This window comes from Centroberyx gerrardi, chromosome 1, assembly GCF_048128805.1.
Source record: "Centroberyx gerrardi isolate f3 chromosome 1, fCenGer3.hap1.cur.20231027, whole genome shotgun sequence".
Lineage (NCBI taxonomy): Eukaryota > Metazoa > Chordata > Actinopteri > Beryciformes > Berycidae > Centroberyx > Centroberyx gerrardi.
Window position 1 is genome coordinate 12,240,448 of NC_135997.1, and position 18,554 is coordinate 12,259,001.

An 18,554-nucleotide genomic window follows, 5' to 3' on the forward strand; every position below is an offset into this window, starting at 1 on the left:
CACAAGCAATAGGCTGGATCAACAGGGATCAATCGGGATCAGTAAGGAGGCAGAGGCCTTGGATCTGCAGATCACTGACCAACAGACACATGGTACAGTACAGAGAGCAGCAGGGAATCAGCCTTCCAGCACCAACAGATTGCACTGATATAAGGACTAACTAGTCAGAGATAGTCTGGCAACAAGAGGGAAAAACATAATAGCACCTTGAATAGTAGCAATTGTCTCAGCAACACTTGTTTTCCTTGAATATCTATATCTATGACGATTTTGAATTGCTTATATTGGTATTTCATGGATAGAAAAAGTATATATCCAACCACTAAACATACTGTCCACAATATATGATGATCTCTCCTAATAGCACTGTACATTACATAGCAATTTCATAATTATTTAACTATATTTACTCATCATACGAGTTATAATTATTCATTATGTTATTTCATGCCATCCCTTTTATTTTCCCCTGACATATTCAAAACTGTGATTCCTCCCCCTTATGTTGAAGCTTCTGACCAGTAGAGGGAAACATGCATCTCAATGTTTTGGCAGTGATGAGAATTACACCTTATACTTTCTTTTCTTCCGTTTACAGAATCAGCAGGAATCCCCCGGATAGGCTACCATGGAGGTGGGATAAACCCAAATTCAATACATTCACCCTGGTGTCTAACAGACCCTTAGTGTCGCGTGAGGCTGTAGGTTCAGATCTCTTGCAGTCGTGTTAGTTGAAGGAGGCCCGCACTTTCCTGTCTTTCAGAGGCTGAGGCGGCCTGAAGTTGTTCTCCATCCGCATCCTCTGATCCTCTTCCTCTCCGGTTAACAGAAGCATTCTGAACTTGCCCATCTGCGTTGGGAGAGAGCAGAGAGATTCAATTTTCCCCTACTAAGAAATTGAAACTACTTATTTTTTTGTAAGATAGGTGCCATAACCCTCTAACCCCACCAACTCATGCCACTAAAAAACATAACAAATGTACCACTCTCAATCCTAGCATTTCACTGTTGCTCTAGGTCTACTATTATATGGGGAAAGGAAAAACAAAATAATACCCTGTTACATAAGGGCTTTTCCCTGCTGGGTCTCCATGCAAGCATTTTTCAATTAAACCCCTGCAAAACACTTCTACCCATCCAGTCATCCATCCGTCAGGATAATCAGCTGGAGGGGATCAAAGGCTTGAGGCCTGGAGTCCTAGGTTGTGGGGCCAGTCGCCTAGCTTACGCCCCACCCGCAGCCCTGCTAGAGGCATGGGTATGCAGACAGAAAGCTCATGACTGCACCCAAGCCGACTCAGTGATTAAAAAGGCCCCATTCTCCATCGACAGCCATGGAGTTAAAGATGGGGAACGAGAATGGAAAAGAGCGACAAAGGAAGACAACGTGAGAATGGGATCAAGAGGCTGGCAGCGGTCTGAACAGGGCCGCCTCACAGGGGGTCCCGATAGGCATCTGCTGCTTCATCCAGTCAGTTGGTCAGCTTACCTTGTCAACAAGGTGGGAGTATCTGCCTTAAGCTTTTCTTTTCTTTTATAGTCAATGACAAGTCTAAAACATTGTCTATATACTGTATGTGAGGGTTGGATAATAAAACCAAGGCAACCCTCAACATGCCGTCCCCCACGAATGATGCTATCTCCCTCTGGGTCAATCAATAACAAATATGTCACCTTGTTTTGGCCTGTAACTGTAGTGCCAGCTTTGGGCCAATCAGTGTAATTTTGGAAATGCCAGAAAGCAGTGTTGAGATGCAGCATTCCTCAAAGCTTCCTAAAAATCCTATCAGCCGTACCAGACAAAGGACAGACAGACCGAAGGACACTTGTGGACAGGTGTTGTAAATTAGCGTTTCGCTACAAACACTAAACACAGTGCATCTTGTTCTTGTGCATAAATGTTACAATTCTAATGCTACTGTGATGTCCATGTCAAATAAAATAAACTTAACTTAAATTCCCGCAATTTCATTGTGGGGGACAATCAAGTTGTTAACAAGATGACAACTGGTTTAACATTGTCCTGCCTTAAATTTCCAATCCAATGTCGCCTCATTATGTCTAGGGTTATGGGGGCATTGCAGAGTCAACCAATGGCATGTGGTCCAGCTTTGTGTTTTCATTAAAATGGTGTTCATTAACATGAGTAAAAGAGAGGAATTGCTCACTATTTTGCAGTTGAAAGTCAGATGCAACAACAATACTTCCTCTTACATTCACTTGAAGATTATACAACTGCCCTTCGATAAGCTGGTGGCCATTATTTTCCCTGACTTTCTCCATTACCACTGCATCTCAATTGCAAACACGTGTTGTGCATTAAGATATTATTCATGAAGGAGGTGACTGATGTTGCCACACAAACTGTGTGTCTGTTCATGCAGCCTGCACAGGAGTGCATCCACATGCACGTAGAGGATGCAGATGTGGAGCAGATAGATCTGCTGCTGCAAATGAATGCGAAAAAAATAAATAAAAAAGTAATTTCACACTGCTCTACATTTGAAAACTGTACACTTTGACTTTAAAAACAGATCAAACTTGAAATGTGAAAAATGTTGGGCTATGATGCAGAACATTTGGTTTGTGGAATATTTGAGAGCAATCAGTCATACTGTTGAGTTCAACACGTGTTATGAATATTATGAAACCAGGGGAATATACTGTCAGTTGTTTGCACACTCGCAGATCTGGTTCACCATTCCAAAAGTCGGGGAGCAACTGATCACAAAAGAGACCAGATCTTCCCCTCTCTCAACAATCAAAAACAAGGAAGAAAAATGTAGATGGATGCCTTAGATACGTTATTTACATCTGACAACAAATGTCTGTCTTACCCGTCAGCTTCATATTTCCATTGGCATGTACACTATGCATTCCAAATGGTGATTAGATTACAATGGCATTAGCCTTTGGTCCTGTCATAATACTGTACAGCAGCATACTCCCCCTACTGCACTTACCTTTATCTGCTCTTATCTCTCACACAGAACAAGGTAGCTATCTTTTATATTTATTTCATGGGAGTGAGAAATTAAGAATGACAAATTTCTTTCTGCAATGGCTCAAGACATACTGTAGGTTTCAAATAGTATTTAACCATCTATTTTCTTGTATGCTCAATGCCTGGATCTTTTGCAGTCAAAGGAGCATGTTTCCAGCTTTCACCTGTTTTTCCGACACTATGATCGGCTCCTTCAGGACGATCCAGATGACGCTCTCGTGGAGAGGGGGTGTGGTCAGTGATCCAGGATAGGTCCAGAAGTGGAGGCTGCTGGGTAGAAGGCACTTGGGGTTGAAACCTTTGAAATCTGCGACACTGCCCTATAATGGAAACAAAGACAACAGCTTCATATTACTGCAATAAGGCTGAGAGCAGACCGTAAACCAGATAAACAATGCATGGTAATAAAATCCTGTCACAACACATCACTCACCTTAAACTTCACCATGTACAGAGCGTCTGTTATCTTGTGGAGCCATCTGTGGTCATCGCCTGCCTAACAATAAAACACCGGTGGTTTTTTAAATTGATTTGAGATCTTTGGAGGGAATCCAGTTTGAGAGACATTTTACATTTTCTTGGTATAGTAAGAAGAAGTCAGTTCACTCCTGTTGAAGTTGGCAACACAAAGCTAAGAAACACAGCTGACACCACAACACTGGCATGGGAAGAATCACATAAATATCTGAATATTCACACTAGAGAAGCTGTTTTCATGTCTCTTTTCCAAAAGGCAATTTCTATTAACTATTACAACACTTTAAAGGGTTAGTTCAGATTTTCCACAATAAACAACCAGTACCATGTGAAAAGTTTTGTAACTTTTCACTTTTTCCTCTTTTTACAGCTTCTGCCATTCATGGATCTAATCGTATCCCAACAAAATAAACCCAACTTGTAGAAATGACTGTAAACATGAAAGCTATATTGATGTTGCAAAAATTTCTGAAAGAGTATAGCATTGTTGGACTACAAAATAGACCGACCAACCTACATCATCTGTTTTGGAAGGTTTTCTATTGCTTAGATAAGCCAATGTCTCCAGCATCATAAGAATCCATTAATGGATAGTCTGGAAGTTTCACAAACTTTCAAAAAAAAATTTGCTCTTGCTTCTGCTTGAGTTCCCATTACTTCATGTAGATCTAAAAACAACTGCAGTAAAAATAATGTTAAACTAACACACACTGACCAGGAAAAGGGGCACAGGGGTAGCAAGTGGGACGGCATACAAATAAACCTCTTACCTCTAAAAAGATGCCGAGGACCGCGAGGCCGTCGGGGGCCGTCGCTGCCTCCCCAAACGTCTTGTACTTGGCAGCGTTCCAGTGTACCAGATGAAGCTGGAGCGGGCGAACAAGAGATGGGGGGACAGAAAGAAATCGAAAGGGATAAAAGCGGGCTCAACGGTTACAAATTAATCCAACACATGCATGCTACATCGTGCTACCGTCAGTTCACATTCTAAAATTAACAAGTCATCTCTGTGCTACTGATGAGATAATCTTCTGCCCTTGTTTTCCATATCTATATCTAGATATCATGTTCCCAGGCATATAGTGCGCTGACTGTTGCACACTGAAGAATTATTGGGATAACCTACACCAATTTTGCTCAAATGCCTATGGGAATTTCTCAATGCCTCTTGACTATGAAGGGAAGATTTATTTTTCAGACACTGACATAAGAGAAAATAGCCCACACACATTAGTCACACTAAAAGCTGGAAATGGCATCATAATTTTCAGGACTTTCATTTTATTCACGTAATACGTTAGCCAAGCACCTAAAATACATGTGTTGTTTTTTCAGACACTGACACACACAGTGATTCAAACCACAGACACTGACCTCAGATGCGTAGCTCTTCCCTGCAACAGTGTGCTCAGAGCCATGGCAGCCCTTTTCACCCCAGTGGAAGTGGAACTGTCTCAGTCTGTAGGCGTTGGTAAGAGGGCCTCCCTTAATCACTGGAGAAGATGAATGAGAGTAGATGTTAAAAAAAAGGCAGGCATTCAGACACACACACACACACACACAAACCCCTATTCTCTGTGAGTGTTAGATGAATGGCCTTCCAGCAGCATGCTAAGCAGAGCATCCTGTGTGTAGCAGCATCCAAACAGCTTAGTATGGTACCACTGCAGGGCATGCACACACACACAAACACACACACACACACACACAAATAAACACACACACACACACACACAAACACACGCACACACACACACACACACACACACACACACAACACAGGATGAGTCAACCTGGCAACACCCAGCTGAGTTTATCAAATCCCTCTCTCAAAGCTGAGACATAAGCACTAACAGACAGACAGCCAATCTATCATTACCCTGGCACAAGCTTTAGTTTGGAACACAAATAGCCAAGACTATTCCAAATACACCAATATTAATGTAAATATGAATATAAATTAATATTAATTGAGTTTAGTGTCCAGGGTTCAGCTGAGTTCACTTTTATTGGCCCACATGGTTTACGGTAATGGACTAAAGGGCATGCCGTTATGGAGTGCATTTTAGACCTATAATGAAAGTAATTTCATGGGTTAGAAGTCTTCACTTAGCATATTAATTATTCACTCTTGCATCCCTAATGGTTAATGGGTTAATGGAAACTTTTATGCCACTTAATTGTGTATGCCATAATGTAATGCAACCCACTGTCAGGGCAGTGGAGAGTGTTTTCTGAGTCTGTGGCCTGTGGATTTGTCTGTTAATCTAATCTGATTGGGGTTCATTGTCATGCAGCTGTAGGCCTCCTGACAGACAGGCCACACCAGTCCAGGCCAGGTTAGATAGGTATGAGGTAGGTAGGAATGGTCAAAGAGCAGAACACTTTGTCTATTTTACAAGTCCAGAGGAACAATGTGATAACAATCTGTTAACTCCAAAAATGTGGTAGAAACAGGTTCGAGAAATCCTTTATCCAAACATTCTAGGCTGCTTATTATTAATTAAATGAAGAACAGATCACCGATCATGATAACTCTTCTGATGGGCCTTTTCCATCTGAATAAGGTAGTTAATGGTGATAATGGTGTTGTAAATTGTGATGGCCTCGGTTATGCTGACATTGATGACTGCTTGAACAAAGTATCGTATTGATTAACAATTATAGCTGGTCCTTGACTCCTTTCTTGTTTGTTGTTCATATTCCAAGCCAAGTCATTGATATGGCATGCACTTTTTTTTTTTTTATCAATTTGGATTGCTTGTACAGTGTGTATGTGTCTTTCTTGCTGGCTGCAAGAAAAAACAAAATCATCCCTCAGAAATAGCAAAGTATGAACTCTTCTATAAGTTATTTTAACCCACCTCTGGACAGGGAGCGACACAGTAAGCATGTGTGATTTATGCGTGTGTATACCCTAACCCAGCCACACAAAGTAAAGTTGACAACTGGGTATGCAGGTCTAGGAGATGGGAACCTCTCAAATGAACTACAATGGTGAATTGCATCAGAGAGTAGGTTCAGCATGGATCCTCTCTTTGATGGATTATTTTCACTGCCTAGTGCCTTAGCCAAAACAGCCTCGCATTTCTGAGCTTATCATTCATGGTAATGACGGGGTGGTTAACATGGATCCACCCAGCGATAAAAGCAAATAGGGTCATAATAACCATGCAGATCACCTCATGTTATTATATCTCTAGCCCAGCAGACAGATACTCATGCAGTTAACTGCTGGCTGCACTTTCCTCCAGCATAATCAGGGGTTTATTTGTAACCTTTGATTAAGGTCTGTTACGCATGCAGTTTGCACTTTCTAAAAATCAAGCTAATCCCACCTTTCAAGCATATTATTCACTGAAATTAAACTTTTAGCACCGATTTGTCATCCACTGCATCCAGGCTGACAGCACATAGCCAAGCCAATATCGCTGAACTGTGAACTCTGTCAAACACATGCAGATACAGTACTGTACATATAATGTAAGGCAGTCAATAACCAGACATAGTTCATTACATAAATGCACATAGTCCATGTCAAGACTTGCTAAGGTTTCTGGTTTTTCCAATTCCACCACATCTAGGCCCAAACCTGAATGTAGATTATCTGTACAGATCCAAAACCATTGCATATTTGAACTGACAGGTTGCCTGATTTAGGCTTCCCTGGGGGTGATTTTTGATTTGGAAAAAAAAAAAAAAAAAAAAAAAAAAGACAACCTAATTATCAGCTTGAACCTGAATGATTCGAGTTATAGCCTAATTCTAGAAATTGAGCATATGAACGAAGGACCAAGTCACCCCAGCTCAAGTCACAAGTCAGTCAAGTTAACACAAACTATAACAACTACTTCTCACCTGCTCTATCATCCGAGTCGTCAAAGTCCACCACTACAGAGTGCCCATTGTTGGCGATGTTGATGGAGGTGCACTGGTCGTAGCACAGGAGGATTGCTGGCAGACTGGAATCATATGAAGCCTGATGAGGGACGATGTCAATGGGAGACTGGCGGCTCCCCTGGGCGATGGGGAAGTTTTTGTGCCACACAGGTGGACCTTATAGGAAGACAAGCAACTATCAGCACATGATTTGGGGACTTAAATGTTTATGAGCTAATGCAACCATTGTAGTGGAGTATTGATCAAATGTATAGCTGAGCAGAGCAATGATATTAGGACATGAGGTCACTTGTCCTGAAAAATACATACATAAAATGCATTCAAAACTAGGATAGTGATAGCCTATTGCTTTGGCTTTTGATTTCTCACAGAAAATTGAGCAAAAGTGTGAAATCAAGATCTTTTTTTACTTAAAAGAAATCATAACTTTGGCTTTGATTTGACCAGTAGCACAAAATTTGACCCCATGTGACCCAAGAATCACTGAAATTCAGAAATAAAAAAAAAAAAACGTCTCAAGTCAAATATTGATCAGTGCACTGGCCATGATGCTGATGCAATGTGATGTTTTTTTGTCTTGCAAAGAGTACAACCATGAACCAAACAACATTAAATACCCAAGACAAGTGGAGCGGGCTGTTACGGTGACAAGCACTCATCCCTTTTAAGTTAATGGGGCTAATCTCGCATTAACAGCTATCTTAACATCTACTCGTCTGGATATATCACGCAATGATCCAGCAACAAGGACAGTAAACAGTCTATACCATAGAATAAAACAGTGAGTTATGTTTACACTGCCTTATTAGCGCCAGACCTCACTTTTTTATTTAGTTTTTTTATAGGCAATAAACCCTTAAGAGAAAGATGCTCTCCCTGGTGAGTTTGGAGTCTTACCGTTCTGCTCTCCATATCCCCAGTGATTTCCTGTCATTGTCCCTCTGATTTGATTCAAATCTACTTGCCGGCGTCTAACTTCTGCACCCTGGTGCACACGTGTTGGACGGACTCAGACATTGGCCGGTGCAGTGATATTGATGAAGTTTTGTAGTGGGGAAGTGGGAAGGGCAATTATCCTTTCTTGACACGCCCCTTTCACCCCCACCCCCTCCTCCACACACACACACGCACGCACGCACGCGCACGCACGCGCGCACACACACACACACACACACACACACACACACACACACGCACATTTAATCTGAGTGCAGATCTGCATTCATATTAAACCTCACGGTATGTTAAAATCATGGATATTCTATTCTGTTCTATTCTATTCTATGAAAGTGAAAGATGAAAGTGTTTCATTCTCTGGTAGTCACACAAAATATTCAATATCTAGTCATTCTGTAATGTTGAATGGGAGTTATAGGAGCAACTGACATGCTGGATAACCCTGGTCAAATAACCTTATATCATCTTAAATCATGTTTCTCTAATTCATCCATGAATCTATTCTGCAAAAAGCAAAAAATACATACAGGCTATACAAACAAACAAATGCGCATATAGCCCTATAAACAAATAAACAAACAGTGGCTTCCCCATGACTCCCATTCATTTAGCAACAGCAGTGGCAATTTTTGGTTTATGTGTGTGATTAGCAGAGAGGAAAACTCAGCTAGCCTACAATCAGATTGAGGTGAACCATCTAATTTTTACATGCAACAAGGAAATATCCTATAACATCTAAATATAAAAAGCTTGACTTTATATCATATATTCATGTTATATTTGAATTTATGGAAAACACAAACTGGCACACTTGCCTGAGCAGTTTTACATTGGTTTTTTTTTAAGTATGTCACCTCAGTGAACGGTCTCATCATCTGACTCAAAGCCAACCACTCTCCCTAGCGGTCAGAATCTGTGTCGAAAATACGGATCTGAATTTTAGCGCTGACATCTTTGTGTCGAATCCGGCGTTCTGAAATACTAAGTAGCTGTAGGCTTCAGTGTAAAGCTACCATGGCAGCCACCAAAGCCTCCAAAGAGCAGAAATACGACAGACAGCTGAGGTAAAGTAAAAGTTGTGGTACCTTTTGCGTAGAGCCCCAAGTTGCATAGCAATAATACGCCATTCCGCTCAGAAACCTCTACAGCAAAAATGGATGTGCTATGATAGCTAACGTTAGTTGAGCTTGCTAGCGTTAGCTGACTAGCTATTTATATTATCACAGCATCAGCTAACTAATAACAAGGTAAGGCTAACCGTTATGTGACGGGCTGTTGTGCTTTCCTGTTTGCTGCTTGCTAGCAAGCACTTGCCAGGAGGTGTAACGATAGGTATTTTCCTAAGTTGTTTATATTTTCTGCGTTTGATCATGTCAAATTGGGGTACAGGACAGGGGCAAGTGGTGTAGCAGCTAGCATGCCAGTAGCTAGCGTTATTTCATTGTTGCAAGGTGGCGTCCTGTCTGTTGACAGTGGATAAGGGTAAGTGTTCAATTGTATCACTAGATGGCAATGCATGTATGTTCTGTGCTTTCAGACTGTGGGGTGACCATGGTCAAGAAGCCCTGGAGAATGCACATGTTTGTCTTATCAACGCCACAGCATCTGGAACAGAGATACTGAAGAACCTAGTGCTTCCAGGTAAAACCATACGTTTCTGTGCTGCTGATAATCCCAACATTTCATATTTCAAGTGTTGTATATTCCCAATGAAGCCATCTTTCTGATGGAATGAATTGATCTCTTTCTCAGGTATTGGAGCTTTCACCATCGTTGATGGACACACAGTTTCTGGGGAAGATGTCGGAAACAAGTAAGACACTAGTTTCAGTCAACCTTTTTGAAAGTTGATCTCAATTTAGTATAGTATGTGTCTCCTCCTCCTGTTGTCTCGTCATGGTTGACATGTTGGTCTTCTTGCAGCTTTTTTCTCAGCAACAACAGCATCGGAAAGGTATGTTCTACTGAAATAAATAAACTTCTGTTTTATTGAACTCTTTCTCTTTTATCTCCCTGCTCCCTACATCTCTCCCTCTCCTTAGTTCATAAAATTATTTGTAATATACTTATTTATTAAAAAAAAAAAAAAGATATGTTTTTGCCTGTTATTTTTAAAAGTACTAACTGTAGTTTTTATGTTACAGAACAGAGCACAGGCTGCTACTGAGCTGCTACAAGAACTTAACAGTGATGTGTCTGGAAACTTTGTCGAGGAGGTTGGTTTTGTCTACCATATGGCATGATACCATAGATGTCATCACACTTTCATTATTGAATAATAATAATAATGACCTTTATTTATGTAGCAATTTTCAGAACCGTTACAAAGCGCTTTACAAAAGATAAAAACAACATGAAATCAAAAGCAAAATGAATAAAACAAGAAATAGAGAAACAAGTCGAGTCATAAAAGGGAGGTCATATGCAATTAAAATGTCATTACATAAAATCATCTCTATAGTGATTGTAAAAGCAATAATAGTTAAAACACTATCTTTGGTAATGGTACGAACTTCAATGTATTGGTCAGGCTGTTTTCATCATTCTGATACTCACAAAGATCCCTCCTTTGTTATCTGTTACTCCTGTAGAGTCCAGACAAGCTCCTGGACAACGACCCAGAGTTTTTCCACAGGTTCACCCTGGTTATTGGTGTCCACTTGCCAGAAAGGTAGGGAACCTATAGTCATTCTTGACTCTCACATTCTATTTTAATAAGAGACTTTATGGGAAATGATATAGGAACTTGCAGAGAAGCAAAAAGAGGCAGGAAATTTCATTTGTGGTATTAATTTGACACTGCCCAGCCAGTTTGCCAAAATTAGAAATATTAGACAAGTGTTTCAATATTATATAAAAGATATATCAAAATGTTTGTGTAACCATCCAGTGAGGGAACCTTTTGCATTCTGGCTGGGCATAGTTAGTAAATAAATACTGTGAAGTAACTTCTTTGTGCTTTTGCAACATACACACCTGGAGAAACTGTTTGTATTTACAATGAGCTTTATTTAGGAATTGAATGTCTCTTTTTATTTTTATTTTCAATTCAATCAATTTGTCTTTTAAATTCAACAGCACTTGTTTGAGGCTAGGCTCTGTGCTGTGGAGTGCATCCGTACCTTTCCTAGTTTGTAAAACCTACGGCCTCATCGGCTACATGAGACTCGTGGTGAAAGAGCACACAGGTTACTAGCACCAACATTTGCATTTCACACCACTTTATTTTGTTATGGTGAAAATGTACACCAAGACATTTATTTAGTGCTATAAAAATGCATATGAAGTAGAACTGTAAAGTCACAATGTAGCGTAAATCCATTAAATTGCATATGTAGTACTGTGATAAATAACATTTCCTGAATTACCCAAAATATGTATAGAATAGATATTTACATTATAAGACCATAGATCCATTATCCACCTGTATGCAGACATTTTGGTACATGGTGATTTATATATATACATTTTACCATCTTCTCCCTCAGTGATTGAATCTCACCCAGACAATGCCTTGGAAGACCTGAGGTTAGACCAGCCCTTTTCAGAGCTGAAGAACCACATCCAGTCCTACGATCTGGACAGCATGGATAAGAAGGTGTGTGTATTTTGTTGTGTGCATGTTTGTGTATGTACATTTGTGTGTCTCAACTTCAATGTAACACAACTGCTGGCTTACACAACTGATATTGTTCCTTTCCATCCTTCATGGGCTCTGTAGGATCACAGCCACACACCGTGGATAATCATCGTTGCCAAATACTTGGAGAAGTGGCACAGTGAGGTACAGTAAAATGTCTGTGGTCAGCTATGCCAAGATCAATGTCTGGCAATTACTGCACCACTGATATTTCATCTTGAGTGCAACGATTTTGCTTTAGTTGGCTTTAGGGTACAATGAAATGTCATTTTACTTTTGTCTTTGTAGCACAACTGTCAGCCACCAAAAAATTACAAGGAGAAAGAGGCCTTCAGACAGCTTATTCGGCAAGGTATCTGTAGCCCTCTAGTTTTTATTTGCCTATAAGTATCACCCTATTGACTATGTGGCTAGAATACATCTTTGACCTGCTCTCTTTACTTCAGGGATCTTGAAGAATGAGAATGATGTTCCTGAGGATGAGGAAAACTTTGAGGAGGCTATTAAGAATGTCAACACTGTTTTAAACCCAACCAAGGTGCCAGATATCATACACAGTATCTTTGTATCTTTTTTGAGGTATCTTATGTCCCATACATCATACCTCACCTTTTAAACCCTTTACCAGTCTGTTTTCAAAAGTGTCACAATTGTCAAATAAAGTCAAGTCAGAATCTCCTAGTAACTCCCCTTATTTCTGTAGGTTCCTACTGCTGTGGAAGACTTCTTCAATAGTGAGCAGTGTGACAACATCACATCACAGGTAAGTTTATGTCCATTTGTGGCATGAAAACTGCTTTGATCTTTCTCCTAATACCACGTTTCCATAACAGATTTTGCTCTATCATGTAGTTGCCAATAGATACTTGAGGAGATTATTGTTATTTCAGGAAAAAAAAAATCCTTTGTTACTAAATGAACTGTGCTTGTTGTAAATGTGGAAGTATTCTGTTTGTGTGTGTTTGTGTTGACCAGACCCCATCATTCTGGGTGATGCTGCGAGCTGTCAAGGAGTTTATTCAGAACGAAGGCAATGGCAGCTTACCTGTGCGAGGAACCATACCAGATATGATCGCAGACTCCCAGAAGTTCATCAACCTTCAAAATGTGTAAGTGTAGAAGATGTGGTTACTAACCATATTTTGAAGATAAGTAAGTTTGTAGAAGGCACAAGGCGAGCAGCTGATGGCTTAGTTGAATTAGGCTCGGACGGGCACATTGGAGAGAGGAGAAATTGTATCATAACATGTTAGAAATGATCACACTGAAATTGGGTCTAAGTATATTTCTTAACGATAGGATTGAGTAGTGAATGGCTGTGTTTGCTGTCCCAAGGCAGATGTTTCTTACAGTGCATGCTCTGTGCCTCCATATAATCATGTTTGCGGCGGTGTTGCCATTAAAGCATGTGTTTAATTACAGCTACAGGGAAAAGGCCATGCAGGATGCTGCTGCTGTGTCCAAGCATGTAGAATGTCTCTTGCAGTCAGTTGGAAAGGTATGTTGTCTAACCTGTATAATCAGCTAGTGTATTACTATGCCGCAATTAAAAACTGTGTTACTTGAAATGCATTTGACTGAAACTGGATTACTAGTTAAAATGACTTGCCTTTACTTCTCTTTTCCACCAGCCACCGGAGAGCATCTCTGAGAAGGACATCAGGCTGTTCTGTAAGCAACCTGTCCATTCATAAACAACCTTGTCCCTCACATTTGCATGTGCACATACATTCAGTGGGTACGTTTACATGCACACAAATCTGTTCTCCGCTTGATTAAGGCAACACTCCATCTATGGCACACAGTATGTAAACCCTCTCTCTATTCACAGCCTGAACCACATTTTTTTTTTTTTTTTTTTTTTTCTGATAATATGAAAAAGTGGGTCACAACAACACAATCTGACAATTCTTTGGTCATTTTTTCTTTGATCTTGAGATGGTCACAGTTAGGATCTCACATTCTTGTCAGAGTAGATTCTTAAATAAATCATGTAAACCCATGTTGGGGGAAATTGGTCTATCATGTAAACACTTTAATCAAACTATCGCCTTGATCTGATCATCAATTACTGATCATCTGATCAGTAGTTGATGATGTTGATTATGTGCATGTAAACATACACAATGAGAAACTTTCAGACATACATGAACACACGCGCATTTGTAGCATATTTGTGAATCGAATACCAGTTAAATGTTGTTACTCATTTAGCTCTAATTGAAAGCACCAGGTCAGTCAGGTGTTGCTATAGCACAGTAGAGTTTTCCTTTTTGACATAAAGTTTTACATTTCTCTGATTACTGCTACTGTAAAGCTTGTCAATTTTCCTTGATCAGTCGTTCTAAGAAATAATGAACAATTAATCAATTCATTTTTTTAAAAACAGCAAAATGTGATGCTCGGTTGAGATTGTGATCCTCCTGCAGGCTTTTACAGAATTGGATGTCGGCTTTTTAGATGGTAGGCTATATCATCGTTGTGTTGTATTTCAACACTGTATCGCAATGTTTGCAGTGAACATTGTCATCTTTTAAAGTGAAATGGTGCCACACTAGACTGCGTTTCGCCCGCTTTATTTTGCGAAATCTGTAGCCTTTCTGTCTTGTTCCGTGTAAGCCAGGCTATAGACCGGTGTAAGCTTGGCCTGCTTCATCATAGTTACTTTGCGCCCCATTGTGTTGAATATAAAATAATGAGTTCACTAAAATCTCCCGCTGATGCAGTTTAAGACGATACCACACATTGTTCCATTTGATCGTTTAATTAATAAGCTTGTTCGATCAAATTGTTAACAGCAATTAATCGATCACCAATTAATCATTTTCAAACCTATATGTAATGCTGTCACTGTATGCTCTTTCTGAACTCTAGTGAGCTCAGTCTGCAAGGAAGCAACAAGCTTTGCTGGCGTGAATAGCATAATCTGTATTACTTGTAGCTAGAATGAAGATGCAGTAGGTTTACCTGTGTCCGTTTGTGTCTAGGTAAGAATGCGTCCTTCCTGAGGGTGGTGCACTGCAGGTCTCTGGCTGAGGAATATGGTGTGGATTCAGTAAATAAAGATGAAATCAGTAAGTTGGAGATGAAATTCCTTTATCGTTAAACCCTCCTCCTGCCTGCCTTTTTTCCTTCTCATCTGTTGTCCTTAAACTCACTTCCACTTTACTTCTGGCAAGCTGGAAGCATATGAAGAAAAATCAAGTGGCACACTCTTCGCTTTTTTGTGCTTTACTGATTCCACCAAGCGTTTTCAGCTACATGGCCTTCGTCAGGGTGATTTGTGATTCGTCATATTCGTCATTGACAAATCACGAATCATCTGACGATTGTGCCACTTGATTTCTCTTCATAATGGAGTTTTTACAAAAGCCTCATGCCTGCACCTCGCTCGGTGTGTGTTCTTCCTACTGAAGTTTAAGACTGAAGCATAGAAGTATTAATGATATTTTTTGCAGAGTAGTGAGATGCCCTTTTGTTTGTCTCCTCAGCCTCCTGCATGGACAGTCCAGACAGCGAGATGGTCCTCTACCTCATGCTGCGCTCTGTTGATCGCTTCTACCAGCAGCACTCCCGCTACCCAGGTAAGACCAAGGCTTATGTTAGTCCATTCCATTCATATTCCCGTTTACATGCTACGGAGCAAAGTCTGATTAATAGCACAAAGGAGAAGTCACTGGAGCACACAGACAGTTTAAGTCTTCATTGAAGGTGCAAATAGACTTGCAAATAGAATCCTGAGTATGGTGACAGCCTCACCCCAAAAATGTTGGGACTTCTTCTGGTGTCAGTCATCTTTTTCCTCTGTAAACAAGTTTGCAACCGCTGGAAGGTAGAGCGTGCGTCGTCAAGCAGTTGGATTGCCGCTTATGACGCAAAAAGCCGTGAATGCTCTGATAGTCAGTTCAATTAAGTTGTATACATGTCTAAAATGCCCTTCAATAATGCGACTAAAATCGGAATACTATGTCTTAATGCAGTTATGCTTACTTGCTTATGACTTTATTCAGGGTAAGATGATCAGAAAATGCTGTTTACATGGCAATTTCTTAATCAATATCGGATTATTACTGTCCATGTAAACATAGTCATAGTCTGGTTTGAAATTCCACTCGTAAATTTGGGTAGTTTATTCCTATTGCCGTCATTACATTACATTTTTTTTCATCTCCTGCGCATGTCCTTTTTTCCCAGGAGTTTATAATTACCAGGTGGAGGAGGACATCAGCAAGCTGAAGCTCTGTGTGAACAGTCTGCTGCAGGAGTACAGCCTCAACGTCAACATCAAAGACGATTACATCCACGAGTTGTAAGTTCTGATCACTGCTAGATTTACTGATTGAGTGATTTGCGCAGGCTGTGCCAGATAATGGACTTTATTTGTGACATTCATCCAAAAAAACGAATCCTGTTAAGATGAAGTATTGAAATTGTTGTCTTCTTTTTTCTCTTTTCATAATCTACAGCTGTCGTTATGGCGCTGCAGAGCCACACACAGTTGCTGCATTTTTGGGAGGTACAGTTTTTACATTCTTCAGAGATTGATTGAGATTCTAATGTGCATATGTCTCACCCATATAGTGCTAATAAATCAGAAATGTTTATCTGTTTGTTCTTTATCAATATGTTTGTTTTAGGATCGGCCGCCCAAGAAGCCATTAAGATCATCAGCCACCAGTTTGTGCCCTTCAACAACACTTTCATATACAACGCAATGTCACAGACCTCCGCTACCTTCCAGCTGTGAATGCAGCTACTGAACATTTACTTGCTTAAAGAAATATCAGTGAAAGTAGAGCAAGATTGAAAGAGGCAGAGTTACCAACTTGCTTTGAACAATCCGTACTGTGCACTGCACGTCAGTCTTTTGAAAGAAGGAAGTAACATTGCATTTTTATCGCGTTTGAATGGGTTTACTGTCTACTCCAAACACATGCACTTACCCTCCCTCGTTGAACCTCAAGGTCCTTCTTTTGAAGCAGATCAGGTTCGGGACTCTTTAGACTAAATGTTATCAGCCATCAAGCCTTGCCTGCTTTTCAAAAGATACTGAAGGGGAAGAAATGAGGGTGGCATTCTTGCAGGATTTCCTTGAATTTTTCAGTTCAACAGACAAATAGGAAAAAAAGCTGGAAATGAAACTAGGGAATTAAAAAAATGTGGAAAACCTTCATGTGTTTTCATCTGTGAAACTTCCCATTTATGGATGAAAGATTACAATGTAGCACTTTGTATACATTAGTCACAACTGTCTATCTTATTGTGCTGTTACTACAACAAGGTGGAAGATTTTTGGATGAAGCAAAAAATAAATTCCAGTCATTTTTTCCAGTCTGTTTTTTGTTGTTTTTTTTTTTATGTCAAAGAACAAGTTCATACACATTATTGCCGAATTTGCTGCTTTATTTTCATTGCATATGTGTTGCAGTGTGCAAAAATGCTTTGGCTCTAGCTTGTGTGCCAAGTTAAAGCCCTTTTTCGAGCTTGCATGACTTCACCTCTGTACAGATACAGTCTGGCAAATACTATGTTTGAGTTAAGCAACCATGTGACCTGTTGACTTGTTGACCAGCAGAAGCTAGGGTCCTCACAGCTATTTTGTCCAAATAAAAGTGAGCTGACTAGCATGTGAGCTGCTTGACAGGCAGAATTAAGATTCCTAATTTGACCTGAACACTGGCAGCATTTACATGCAACCTTAGGTTGATACTGAGATTTGTTGGAGTTTAGTTTCCGATGTTATAATATCCAACAGTAGAGGGTACTCTTTTCCATGGTTGAGCATTAATGGGTCAACATGCAGCACTGAGTGTGTTTCAGAGTGAACAATTCCTGAATGCTGACCATAGGATACAGACTGCAGTCGATATAATTAACTATAAGATGTTAATGAAAAGCTTGCTATGTTGATTAGTTACCATCATGCGGCTTCTCAATGGCCCCATCCAAGATGCCCTGTAATGTTGAAGACACTTACAGTGACTCCACTGCAAACATGATCTAATATCCGTCGCAGAGTCGTCCTGTTAGAGAATGTGTGTCTACAGAGGGCTATTGTTACGTAACTGTTGGGCACTGTCATGTTTTTCATTTGTTCTGTTTTTCCTCAGATTTTGGCTGAATGGAAATTTGCCCTCAGCAGATTTTTCCTTGTAAGACTCCCAGCCCCCCAGCTCTCCCCAACTATCGCTCTCTCTCTCTCTCGCACGCACACACACACTCTCTCCCTCTCTCTGAGAGAGATCGAACAGGTTGCCAAGAAGTACTCTGGCCATTTCCTAAATGAAGATTTCATCTACTGCCTCTTAAGATTATCATGTGTTTGCAGTGCCAGGTTTATTAAGCCAAACCACAGTGTTATCTGCATGTAAAGTTAGAGATGGACCCCACCGACTATTGAAAGAAAACAGAGCTTTAGTGAAATGCATAACATTATAAGCTCAGACATGGTGTAGTTATTAAGATACACGCCTCCGCAACCACATTTACCCCTGCTGGCCTTGGTTTTAATCCTGCCAGGGTTTTTTTTCTTGTCTCCCCATTCTGTCTGTGTCTCAGGCTCTTAAATAAAGAAAA

General features: G+C 40.2%; 2 protein-coding genes across 2 annotated transcripts; one reads left to right on the plus strand and one right to left on the minus strand.

Annotated features, from left to right (window-relative positions):
- Positions 1-531: 531 nt before the first annotated feature.
- ca7 (carbonic anhydrase VII) lies at positions 532-8,315 on the minus strand. Its single transcript, XM_071919552.2, has 7 exons — positions 8,279-8,315; positions 7,340-7,537; positions 4,856-4,974; positions 4,252-4,347; positions 3,438-3,500; positions 3,169-3,324; positions 532-850 (listed from the first exon to the last, which is right to left on the minus strand). Exons 1-7 carry the CDS (start codon positions 8,313-8,315, stop codon positions 728-730), a joined length of 792 nt encoding a protein of 263 aa, XP_071775653.1. The 3' UTR covers positions 532-727.
- A 1,020-nt stretch (positions 8,316-9,335) lies between these two features.
- On the plus strand, positions 9,336-17,605 carry nae1 (nedd8 activating enzyme E1 subunit 1). The gene is made up of 20 exons (XM_071919543.2): positions 9,336-9,402; positions 9,876-9,979; positions 10,091-10,151; positions 10,262-10,292; positions 10,483-10,554; positions 10,930-11,009; positions 11,417-11,526; positions 11,827-11,936; positions 12,060-12,122; positions 12,267-12,330; positions 12,425-12,516; positions 12,682-12,741; positions 12,954-13,087; positions 13,401-13,476; positions 13,610-13,649; positions 14,966-15,052; positions 15,470-15,562; positions 16,173-16,287; positions 16,445-16,494; positions 16,616-17,605. The coding sequence occupies exons 1-20, from the start codon at positions 9,353-9,355 to the stop codon at positions 16,723-16,725; spliced, it is 1,602 nt and encodes a 533-aa protein (XP_071775644.2). The 5' UTR covers positions 9,336-9,352; the 3' UTR covers positions 16,726-17,605.
- Positions 17,606-18,554: the final 949 nt, after the last annotated feature.